Source organism: Hypanus sabinus, chromosome 11, assembly GCF_030144855.1.
Source record: "Hypanus sabinus isolate sHypSab1 chromosome 11, sHypSab1.hap1, whole genome shotgun sequence".
NCBI classification, from domain to species: Eukaryota; Metazoa; Chordata; class Chondrichthyes; order Myliobatiformes; family Dasyatidae; genus Hypanus; species Hypanus sabinus.
Genome location: NC_082716.1, coordinates 66104044 through 66116944, shown reverse-complemented (window position 1 = coordinate 66116944; position 12901 = coordinate 66104044). Strand labels below are relative to the sequence as shown.

The following is a 12901-nucleotide window of genomic DNA, read 5'->3' as shown; positions in this document are numbered from 1 at the left end:
CTGCCCACACCATGAACTTGCCCTACTTTCCTGTGTTTGGTCCAATTGTTCAAAATCTGCATGAACAACTTAGGGTCTGGAGTCAGAAAGACAGTTTTTGTATCTGTACACGATACCACCTCAGTAGCTGGTGGAGTTGCCGATACTGAGGAGGATGGCAACTAGTTACAAGAGGGCACATGAAGAGTCGACACGAGTTTTTAAATGAATTCAACACAGATAAATATAAATGCAGTAACTTTTGGCAGGAAATACAGAAAAGGCACTTTATTAGTTACCTGGAAAAACAAGTCACTACTGACTAGATAGCATGAAAAATAATTTCATGGATACACTAGCACCTGTAAGCTCATACCAAATCACACATCATCCTGACTTGGATTTATTGCTGAATCAAAATATTGCAGGCTTCACCACAATCTCACCAGCAGGTCAGTAAGTGACATCGTCGCCATAACCTCTAGGACAGTGAGGGAGGCTCACTGAATGTTCTCCTTTGCCGTTTTCCCATGGGCAAGACAGATAGACCATGGACTAACTCCTCTAATCAAATTTACTCTGAACGTTGGTTGTGTGGGACTGGCACTTCTTTCAGATTTTTATTTTTAATACCCCAACTCATTTTAAAATATGTTAGACAGTAATAGAATTTTTCCAGCAAACCTGCTAAGTTTAATTGAAGGTGTTGAATGGGCCCAAGTGTGCTTATGGTAAATCCAGTCCTCCGAGTTTCAAGGGAGCGCAGAAAACAGAGCCAGAGGAGTTTCACAGGAAACAAAGCGCCAGTGTGCTCAGAGCACCAAAGACAGGACACTGAGTTTAAAGACAGTGCTGGAAATGTCAGCCAGTGAGCTGGATGCTGCAATGTGGAATTGGCACATGGATTATCTTACTATATCTCCTCCACATCATGGTTTACATGATCAGCATTAGGGGAAGATAACCTACAGTGACATGAACACAGTCTTAACTTAAAACCATATTTACAATCTGATCAACACCAAAAGTATATAACTCTTGACTATTCACACTGTGCCTCCATTCCATATGTCCTGCAGTGTGTAGCTGCTCCACAATAATCACATGGCTTCAAGTTGGTAGAAGGCTACTCACGTGCAGCAAAGGGGCAATAGAAAGCCCTTAAATGTGACCCCATGCACTTCCCCGCTCGATGACCTGTAGCAGTCTGAGTTAGCTGATAGCTGGCTCCTGATGGCGTGGCGGTGGATGGTTCAGCACCACCTTCCTCCCAGCTGATTCACGCTCCATTAAGTTAGTGGGTGGGCCCAGCAACACCAGCCACAAAGACTACCAGGTAAGTAGCCACTTTCTGAACTGCAGGGAGTCAACCCCCATTTTCAGCTGTCGGCTCAGACAACATCCCAGGCCAAGTACTTAGGGAGTGTGCATACCAGATCACTGATGTCTTCATGGACATCTTCAGCACTTCACTCATCCAGGCTGCTGTCTCCCCATGCTTCAAATCAGCCCCCATCATCCCTGTACCAAAGGAACTCTACACATTCAGGGCTAAACAACTACCGCCCAGTGGCACTGTCACTAATCACCATGAAGTGCTTTGTTTGGCTGATAATCCCACATATCCAAAAACTCCATTCCTGCCGCACTGGACACTCACTTACTGACAGAACTGCTCTGCAACAGATGCCACACAGCAACACAGCATCTCGTGCACTGGCCCTGACACACCTAGAAAGCAAGGACACTGTTTTTTCTGGATTATAGTTCAGCACTTAACACTATTGTCCCACAGACCATGGAGAACAAACCCCTACACCTCTGTGTAACTAACAAACAGAGTTCAGAGTGTCAGGATGCACAATCGCTCCTTCCTTCCCACCATCCTCGGTATGGTGTCCCCAGGGCTGTGTACCGAGCCCACTGCTCATGCACAGCCGCACGCCAGAGCAATCGCGTTGTCTAGTTCGCCAATGACACGGCGGGGTGAGGCTCGTCACCCACAGCAATGAGACTGCCCACAGAGAGGAGGTGAAAGAGCTCGAGGCCTGGTGCCAGGCAAATAACCTCATCCTCAGCAAGACAAAGGGGATGGTTATTGACTTCAGGAGAGCTCACACAACTCACTCCCTCTTCACATCGGTGACACAGCAGTGGAAACCATGAGCAGCTGCAGACTCCAGGGTCTGCACACCACACACAACCTCTCGTGGTGCCAGGCCACATCCTCTACAGTCAAGAAATCTCACCTACACCTCTGGTTTCTGAGGAGGCTGAAGAGAGCTGGACCTTCCGCAAATGTGAACTCGAGCGCTGCATCGCTGCGTGGTACAGAAACTGCTCCGCCGCAGACAAGAGGGCTCTACACCAGCTGGCAAAAACTGCCCAACGCATCACTGACCTACCTGCCATCGAGGAAAGGTGCCAGAGAAAGGACCACTCGCCGGGTTTGCTCCACTCCCATATGGGAAGAAGCTACATGGCATCCACGCCAGGGCCACCAGACTCAAAAACAATGACTTCCCCCCCCAAACTGTCCAACCAATCAATACCTCTATCCATTAATGCACCCCACCGCACACCTCCACCACCTCTACTTCATTATTTCATGTCAGTCACATCATGTACAGCTATGCCTGTAACTAGCTAATCAGCAAGCAGCCTCTAACAAGACCCATGTCTAAACATAGTGTGACAGTCTAGGAATTTTACCACGTAAAGAATCAGTCCATTCAGAGCTGAAATGAGAACAATAGAACCAAAACACTGTTTTATTGCAGCCAGGATCTTTACACAACAGATGTCCAACCAACAGACCAGTATGGACAAAGGCTGTTAACTCCACCAGGGTCAGCAGTTTGTCAGTGAGCTCCAGAGTTGGACCTCCATGCGGGTAGAGGGAACGAGGCCTGATCAACCCCCTGGGCTCGTGTATCAGTTACACCAGTGATTGAGGCCGAGTATTTGGGATCCTGTCATTGGCGGGTCTGGACTTTGATGTCTGGTGAATGGTGGTTGTTGGGGTCTGTGGTCAATGCCAAGGATTGAGACCCGAGGGCCGAACTGGAATTCTGGGGGCCAGGTATGTTAGCCAGAGCCCTGGGTCTGCGCATCTTTGTGAGTCTACAGGGGTAGTTGAAGGCCCAATGTCTGCATGTCCAGTTCAGAATCCAAGTCCAAGTCCAGGTCCTCTGGAGACCGATGAAAACCGATTGACTTGAGGTGACAGGACTGTGTAAGGATTTGGGTACAGGGAGGAAAGGGGGTTGTTTAGCTGTCGTTCTGTTGCTTATTGTGTTGTGCGTTGCTCTGCTAAGCATTGTGGGCACTGAAATTTGTGGCTACAGCACAGCCTTTTTGCTGCGGGTTACACAAACGACACACTTGGCTGTGTGTTTCCATGGTACACGTGATAAATAATACAGAATGGTGAATTCTAACATTCAGGAACAAAGATAAGTCAACCTGCCTGACACTTGATCTCAGAAATATGAAAAAAACAAACAAGCTTCCTCCAATAACTCAGCTGATCTGTTTCTAACACTTAAGGTTTTTAAAAAATAATATCTATGGCTGACCTTGAGCATTCTACACCAGATTTTATACACTACCTGATTTAATAAACCTTTCAAAATCAGGGCATGCTTGAGAGAAACATACCATCAACAGAGGCTGACATTAAATTTATTTCTCACATAAATCACAAGGAAAGTCATTGATCCTGTAGATCAACAGCAAACAAAATTTATCTCCCCTTAAACATGATCTGTCGACCTAAAACACAGTAAAACAAACCACAAAGAATAAGCATCTTGGTTTAGTTTAAAATAATCATTTGAAAAGATCTAGTGAAAAGGACAGAGTCTACCATAACAGGAAGAAGCCACTTTTCCCACTGACTTTGATATATCGTTTCCCTGTGTCTCTGCATCCATTCACTTCCATCTGCGGTATATTGTGTTACTCGTCAACTGTAAAACCTTCAGAATTTATGACTCTCTATTCTACGTTTTCCTCAGCTAGAGAAACTCAATTTCTTCATTTTGAGTTTCCTCAAAACCATCACTGACCATTATTATCTTTTCTGACTATTCTGTACTTGCTGAATGTGCATCTCATTATTTTGCAAGCCCCCACTTTCCCACCCTTTCTCCTTCGTGGAATGCATTGGGCGCTTTGTGGAGTTAAAAATTTAACGGTAGCCTAGCGATTAGCACCACACTATTACAGCTTGGGGCTTCGGAGCTCGCAGTTCAATTCTGGTGCCGTTCTGTAAGGAGTCTCTGAACTTCTTCCCCATGGAATGCATGGGTTTTCCCTGTGACCTCTGGTTTCCTCCCACAGTCCGAAGACAAACAGGTCATTGTAAATAGTCCCACGATTAGGTTCAGGTTAAATCGGGGTTGTCAGGTGTTACTGGGGTGGCGTGGCTCGAGTGGGCCCACGCCACGCTGTGCCGCTAAATAAATAAAGTTATTGGGAGCACGTCCATGTGAAATAGGCCAGGTGTTACACATAAAGGGTGAGCAAAGTTGTTCAAAGGGAAAGAAAGCCAAATGGCATTATTTTCTCTTCAAGCAGCTTGTGAAATTTTATACCGATGTATAAAGATGTGTGCATGCTGGACTGCATTCAGTCGCACACAGTCTGTGGTTTGACAGCGTGCAGGTCACTGTGGCGGCAGGGTGTATCGATGTGACAAGGTCCGGGTCCTAGTGTGAGGAACGACATAATGCTTGCACAATGGAAACACTGGGCCAGATGGACAGATAGGGCAAGGAGTTGGGACAGGAGGTGAGGGCCAGGCCAGTTCTGCTCACCGCTCCACACTTACTCAGCTCTTTGCTGCACTGACGCTTGCTCCGGCTGCTCGGGGCTCGCGTCTGCGGGCTTTGTAACGTTTGACTCCGCTATGTGAGGAACTGAGGCTGAGGCCGTGGGCCTGCTCTGGCCTTCGTGCCTGTGGACTCTGTGATCTCTTACTCCAGTATGCAGACATCCCACCCTGCAAAACCTCACTTCAGGGAGGTAGCACCCCCACCCCCCCACGGTCGACCTCCAAGGGTGTATGTAAGACTTTGTTTAGTGATTTTGTCTAATCTGTACACCAAGTTGGGTATGTGCAGAAAATGTGACACTAAAATATGTACTTATATTATCATGGAGTCGTTTGTTTATTCTATTAAAACATTTAAGCAAGTCTACAGGGAGTTTGGCCTCATCATGTAGGACATCAATAGAGTAGCTCCTTAGCAGCTAGCCAGCTAGTTTAAATAACATTAGCTATGCTAATGAACGAATGACACCTGTTAAAACTCACCTCAACATGTCTTTTACATTTTAACCCACCAGGGGCAATAGAAAAGTCACTTTTGCAAACAGTGCAGAGAGCAACACTGTCATTATTTTTGACCTCTATTAGGCTGGGGTACACTTTAGCGTAGTCTGGGGTGAAGTACGTTTTATATTTTCTTTTTTTGGAACACCCTGCCATGGCGCTGCAGGACACTAAACTGAACTGATGGACAATGAAAGAGAGAGAGAGGTCAACTTTAAAGCCCGCCCACAGAGAAAACTGATAGGTCTACAGGCAGTCCCTGGGTTACGAACAAGTTCCGTTCCTGAGTCAGTCTTTAAGTCAGATTTGTACGTAAGTTGGAACAGGTACATCCAGTATTATTTAGTGTCAGTTAGTCAAACTTTTGTCTTAGTATATATTTTACCTTTCTATGCATATAAAACACTTAAGACATGTATGTATTCCAATAATTAAACCACTGCGTTGCTTAGTAATAATTGTAACTTTCATCGGGGCAGGGCCTTTGACATGCTCCATTATTCTCACTTTATCCTTTACAATTGTTCTGATTGTTGACCGACTGTAGCCTAATGCTTTTCCAATGACCGATGGCGTTTCACCTCTTTCCAATAGCTTTCTTATTTCCACTTTATTTTCAATCACAATCATTTTCTGTCAATGGAACAGAAAACTGTGGATTTTATGTTCTATCGCTGAGCAGCAGTGAGCTGTCTGATTGGCCTATCAGAGTCCTCTTTAGGAACTAGTGGACTTGATCAGCATTTCTGATCTCGCCATTGTTCATGATTGCATTTAATTTAAAATAAAGTACAGCAGCAGCCGCGGGTGGCAGGTCCTAAAGTCCACCTGCACTGAGACAGGTTAAATGGGACAAGTGCTGACTGGAAAAGGGGGATCAGGGTGAATCTTGCTGAGAAATATTTAAGCCAAATACAAAGTTACACACTCAACACAGTGTTAACGGCAATGACTTAAAATGGTGGACGGTGCTGTGATCCGACTTAAAATGGCGGACAGTGTTCTCCTCCCTCCGTTTTTAAGTACGACTTGTCCGTAAGTTGGACGTTCGTAACTCGGGGACTGTCAGTACTTAGCGTAAAGGGAGACCAATCAGGATGCTCCCTCTCAAAGAAATCGATTTCCAGGATATTGTATGTAATTTGCCAGCGTCAGGGAGCCATTGTCAATATGCGGGAGACTCCCGGAACTTCCAGGAGAGGTGGGATGTCCGAGTATGTGATGAACTGAGGCTGAGGCCATGGGTCTGCTTCAGGCTTTGAGTCTATGGACTCATTTCCGTTCTAATTGCACTCTGCTTACTTTTATTGTTTGCACAATGCGTTTTTTTTTCTTTCTCTCTCTCTGCACATCGGGTGTTTGTTGGTCTTCTTTCTTAATGAGTTCTTTCGGGTTTCTTGTTTTGTGGCTGCCTGTACAGAAACCAATCTCAAGGTTGTATAACGTATACATGCTTTGAACTTCTGACAGTCAGCCCTGACAGAACTGTAAACTGCAGGAGAGACACAGCTGCCCCCAATCCTCACCTTGGCCACAAACATCACAATAATTTTCCAACAAAACCAGAATATGGAAACCAGGAGTGCATCGCCGATTCTTCATTGTATAAGTTGATGGATTCTAAAGGCACAGCTTCAGAAAAAAATGGAGGCACTCAGCATCCATAAATATATCCTAAATGCTTAGCAGCCTCCTCCTTTGCTCAAAAGTGGAATATTCCTTTACAAAGTTACAGTTAAATGCTGTGCAGACTGTTACTAATACATAAAGTCCAGGTGTATCACTGATCAAAGTTGAAATCTGGATGAGGTCAGCTGACCCTTAAAGGTAAAGTAAGGGAAGGGGCAGAGAAAGAATTAGCACCCTTGCCATGATCTCCATATAGCAATTCATAGAATGGGCTTGAGTAAACTTTAACCAAAGCTGTACAGGGTTCTGCGATACCCTCAAACAGTTTGCTTGCACTCAATGATTGCATTTGGAAGTGCAAAAAGATCATCTGCTGAGATCATGCAGCAGTTGGAATCGATTCAACACTTGCTAAATTCACCGTGAAGAGAGCTGGGCAGTGGAGCATTGGGGAAAAATAAACCTTTTTCTCATAGTCGGCAAGTAAAATCAATTCCTGTTTTATAATGCAGTTGCTCATTATAATGAAGCTAGTGTTCAGTTTTTGACTCCCTCAATGTATCAATTTCAAAAGAACACAGCGTGCCATCTGTGGAAGCTCCACAAATCAATGCAGGTGATGCTGGTTCCTTACAGTATCGCTCATTTGGCAACAGAAAAATAGCCAGAGTTTTCATGCACTTAGAAATGCCGCCATGGAAGATGAGTGGGAGCTGGATCCATAATGGGCGATTTCCCTTTGCTGTGGTCAAATCCCCAGGTAATAATTTTAATCTATATTCTCACAGAACCAGCGATGCTTGGCTAAGTGGTTTCTGTAACCATACCTCCTACAATGTATCAACATTTTCAAGGGAATCTAGAGAATGGGGAGTGGCCAGCAACTAAAATTAAAATGCTTACATGCTTGAACGACTGAATACATTTCCCAAACTCTCACCTGCAGTTACTTCAGTTTCACTAGAAGTTCCGTTCACCCTTGGTGCTAGGAGAGGGGGGATGTACGGTGACCCTGAGAACAATCTTGAACCAAGAAATGGAGCCGATGAGTAATAAGATGATTGCAGACCACAACCATTATCGCGCATCTGTCAAAAAGGAAATTAAATCCATCAACGGAAGCAAATGACTGGGAAAATGAATGAAATGAATAGAAGGTTCAAACTGAGCCCAACATGTTGATAAATCTATTAGAATAAACGGAATGAAGCATCCCTCTGCTCTCTCATCCTGAATAACAACTGGGTGACTTATAATAGCAAAATATTCTTCCACATCTGGTACAAATTTAGATTCATTCAAAATTCAGGATTCTTGGCATAGGATGTAGAAAATATACTAGCATAGCTTGGTGTACCCATCCTGCTGAGATCATGGTGCATTACTGCAAGCTGTACAGGGAGGCCTTAATTTGCTGTTCCAAGTTATCAATAGTCCGCAACTTTGAAAAACACAACTATTCCTAGCACGTGTGCTCCTTGTTGACCAGCATAAATAAAAACTTTTATCTCAATTGCATTTAGTGTACTTCTTTGCAAACTATAGAAACTTTGTACATGGAGCTTAGAAAACTAGAGGGCTATGGGTAACCCTAGGTAATTTCTAAAATAAGTACATGCTCGGCATGGCATCATGGGCTGAAGGGCCTGTATCGTGCTGTAGGTTTTCTATGAAAGGATTTCGATAGTTGTGATAACCAAATTCAAAGTGACTGAGCTAAGAAGTGCATCAGTGCTAACCTTACTGCCAATCAGGGATCTGTCTTGCTGCAGTTGACATAAATTCTCTGTTTTTATGACTATTCTGATGGGTGTGGCTCTGGTTAATTTAACGTTCTCTGCTTGATAGAAATGGTCTATCTTCATTAAATGCTTCAGAAGCGGTGGTGGGGGGAAGGGTGTGGGGGCAAGTGGAGAGTCACTTCTCAGAATTATCACCATTTAGAGACAAAAATTGATTAACTTAATTGAGATAAAGTTACTCAGTTAAAATGTCTTTCCTTGAAAGGCCCTGTTACCAAGGCTACAAGCAAAAAGCTGAAAACGGTTTCTGGGAAATTGAATAATTCTTGTACCGAACTGAAGAAAAGAAACATTCAGTTATGTCCCTTTGAATTAGTAAACAAGAATAAATACAGCGTCTCCATAACTAACCTTTGTCCAGTGGCATTTGGGAAACTGGTTAAAACTCTGAGGTAATGAACTGTGACTATACCTTTACCTCACACATCATCTATTCTAATCTCATTAGGAATTTATGATTTAATACATTTTATTATATTTTATGATTTGCCTTTCTGCTGTTAAATAGGTGACTGTACAGAGTTAATCACAACATTTTCATTTCACAGTTTACAACCTGAGGTATGGCTTGTTGCCTTTTATGTTTTTATGAAAAGAAACTAGAATATGTTGAGGTTTAACCTATAGTCAGTGAAGTTACGGGAAATGTAAGGAATTAACTTTCATAGCATTGTATTTTAATACATCCTCAGGACATTTTAGCAAATACTGTTGTGGTGAACTACATATACCTGTCTGGACACGCCCCCCCCCCCCCCCCCCCCCCGCTGACTGCTCCTGTGGCTCCTCCCACAGACCCCGGTATAAAGGCGATTGGGGACTCCGCCCCGGCCTCAGTCTCCAGGATGTAGTGTGGTGGTCAATTGCTGCTTGTTCTTTCTTCCAGCCAATAAAAGCCTATAACTCGCCTCACGTCTCAGAGAGTTATTGATGGTGCATCAATTTTATTGGCTGGAAGTTTTAAAACATGGAAAGTATTTTACGTCAGGAAAAATTAGGCTTGGACCCCCAAACTCCAGAAGCAGCTCTGTAAAATAAAAAGCACATTTATATGGCCAGCAAATAGAATAATATCACAAAGAACCATAAACAGGAAGCTAGCTGATTCAAGGGCTATGCATGCCCATACTCTGTCTGAATACTAGCGTGGGAGTTTTTTAAGGTCCACATAAACAAGCTTCAGTTTTGAATCGTATCTGAGAAGCATCTAACAGTCGTTCTAGATTCAAGAACAGACACCATGTTCACCGTGAGTGTATGTAAATGGTCACATATTGGTTTATTTAACACATAGATTTGCTTGTAAAAGGGCATTTTGCCATGTTATAAACTTCCCAGAATATGACTTCTGTTTATGAGAAATGCAATGATTCAATATATCTCCAGAAATCTAAACTTGATTTTCCTCCTTTATATTTGTAAAATGCAGCAAATAATGGCAGGTACTATCCCACAAAACTTTGATTGGGACAACAGTGCAGTACCGACAGCATGGGGTGAAATATTACCAAAGCCTGAGATTTACTGCTGGTATGGAGTTGTAGAGCATAACTCCATTAAAGGTAACTTGTTTGCATCTATAGTGTCTGTAACATTGTACAGTACATATTTATTGAATTGAATTGACTTTATTCCTTACATCCTTCATACACATGAGTTAAAATCTTTATGTTATGTTTCTGTCTAAATGTGCAATGTGAAATTTATAGTGATTTATCATAAATAGTATGTACAACAGGACAGTCAATATAACATAGAAATACAGTTGTGTCAGCATGAATTAATCAGTCTGATGGTCTGGTGGAAGAAGCTGTCCCAGAGCCTGTTGGTCCTGGCTTTCACGCTGCGGTACCGTTTCCCAGATGGTAGCAGCTGGAACAGTTTGTGGTTGGGGTGACTCGGGTCCCCAATGGTCTTTCTAGCCCTTTTTACACACCTGTCTTTGTAAATGTCCTGAATATTGGGAAGTCCACACACAGATGCGCTGGGCTGTCCTGCAATTGAGGGAAGTACAGTTCCCATACTGGGCAGTGAAGGGTCCAGTCAGGATGCTCTCAATTGTGCCCCTGTAGAAAGTTCTCAGGATTTGGGGGACTATACCAAACTTCTCCAACTGTCTGAGGTGAAAGAGGCACTATTGTGCCTTTCTCACCACACAACTGTTATGTACAGACCACATGAGGTCCTTGGTGATGAGAATGCCGAGGAACTTAAAGCTGTTCACTCTCTCAACCCCAGATCCGCCGATGTCAATAGGGGTTAGCCGTCTCCATTCCTCCTGTAATCCACAACCAGCTCCTTTGTTATAACCTTTTCTGTATTAATTTCTGGTTACAGTATAACCAACGTTCCCTCTAATTTTTAGTAGTCAGTGTGCGCAAAAATCTTACGTTGTGCAAATGTTTTTCCTGTGACAAAAGTATGTGCGCACTGAATGCATACATGGCACAATTTATGTAGGTTTACAAAATATTTGACATAAAACTGCACAAAATAACAACAAAATAACACACATATTTAAGTCACTCAGTTATTTTTTTCTCTCTCCTGTCTTTGGCATTTACCCATTCTTTGTAAACTCCATCTAGACTAACAGAACTTCCATCCAATTGATAGCTTTTGATCCTCATTAACATATCCAAAATGACATTCACCTAAACGGTTTCTCAGCTTGCTTTTCAGTTGATTCATTAGGATAAAACCTTGCTCTCAGTCCGCACTAGACACAGGAGAGGTTCCCCCAATGTCCATCAACTGTGCAAGGTCACAAAACTGTTCATTTTGAAGTACAAATGCCACCATTTGAGCAAAGTTTGAAATCAGTTTGGATTTAATTTTTTCTTGCACAGAAAATCTGAAATCATTAAACTGTCCAACTATTACAGTATTTTCAGCTAGAATATCATGATATTTTAGACATGGCATTAACTTGTTTATCGGCAAATGTGAAGTCACAATCTGCAATTGCAGAGAAATCAAAAGCTGACCATTCTTGTACCTCATCTTTCGATAAGAACTTTGATCTCCTCTGGGTTTGATCGTTTTCGCTCTTGCTCATCTGCACTCAACCGTAACATGCGTGGCACTCCTGTAATGGGTAATGACGGGTTCTGTTGCCTGAGCTTTTGTACACCGTCCAAATGCGATTTACTTGCCAAATGATGCTTCAAAAAGTCAAGTTTCCAAATATCATCCCACTTCTTTCCACTAGCAAATTCTCCAGCAACTTTTGCATCACGACAATACAAACAGATAATCCAGTTTCCAAATCTTACATAAATATTTCTCGTAGCTGAACGTTCATGACCTCATGAGCTTTCAGTTTAGTAGTTTCTTTTTAGTTTGTTAAACCATTCAACTACAAACAAATTTGCAGTTCTTTTGCGCTTCACGCCCTTCGCTTCTTTTGAATTCAACATAGTGAATCGATATTTTTTTCAATAAAAACTTAGTAAGCTATCTACAGGAGTTGAAACAGATCTTTGTAAATTTTACGATATGAACATTGTCCACCAAAGATGGCTGCTGCCGTGATGCAGCTGTACAAACCAGAACAGGAAAGGTGAGGTAACGTAAATTAGTGATGTGCATTGTGGTATTTGAAAAACCAAATAACTAGTTAACAGAAACATTTAGCTAAAAGATTATTTTGAATAAGTACAATTATTAATTACATTACTTTAGGTAACTAACCTTTTGTGTGCTCATTAATTTCCTTTGTGCGCTGGTTGAAAAACGTGTGTGCACGCGCACATGGGCACAGCTTAGAGCGAACATAGGTTATAACCTTAATGAACATGACTGCAAGCTGTTACTCTTTTCTCCATGATAGTTAAATAAATCAATGGATTAAAACAAGGAAGCTTAGTTATTTCAGATGCGACAGAATAAATGTTTATGCCACATTAAATACAACTACGGTTTCATCCTTTTATGCAACATTATTCAAGAATCAGTGATCAATTTATACATGCATGTACATATGTATACAGTATATGTCTGTGCACTTATTTGTAATTATATGTATGTTGATAAACATACATAGCAGATTCTACTTAATTGAGCCATTGGTTAGTTGGGGCAGCTGTTAATTTGGGACAACTCTTACAAAACAAAAACTAATCAAGGAACTAGCCGGAATTCCCTTTGTTTA

At 42.5% G+C, this 12901-nt stretch overlaps 1 protein-coding gene across 1 annotated transcript in view; it reads right to left on the bottom strand.

Annotated features, from left to right (window-relative positions):
* LOC132402056 (doublesex- and mab-3-related transcription factor 1-like) overlaps positions 1-12901 on the bottom strand; it is a 30691-nt gene that overhangs the window by 8042 nt on the left and 9748 nt on the right. Inside the window, exon 3 of the mRNA XM_059984582.1 lies at positions 7887-8034. Within this exon, the coding sequence (XP_059840565.1) occupies positions 7887-8034 (148 nt within the window). The remainder of the gene's footprint in view (positions 1-7886; positions 8035-12901) is intronic.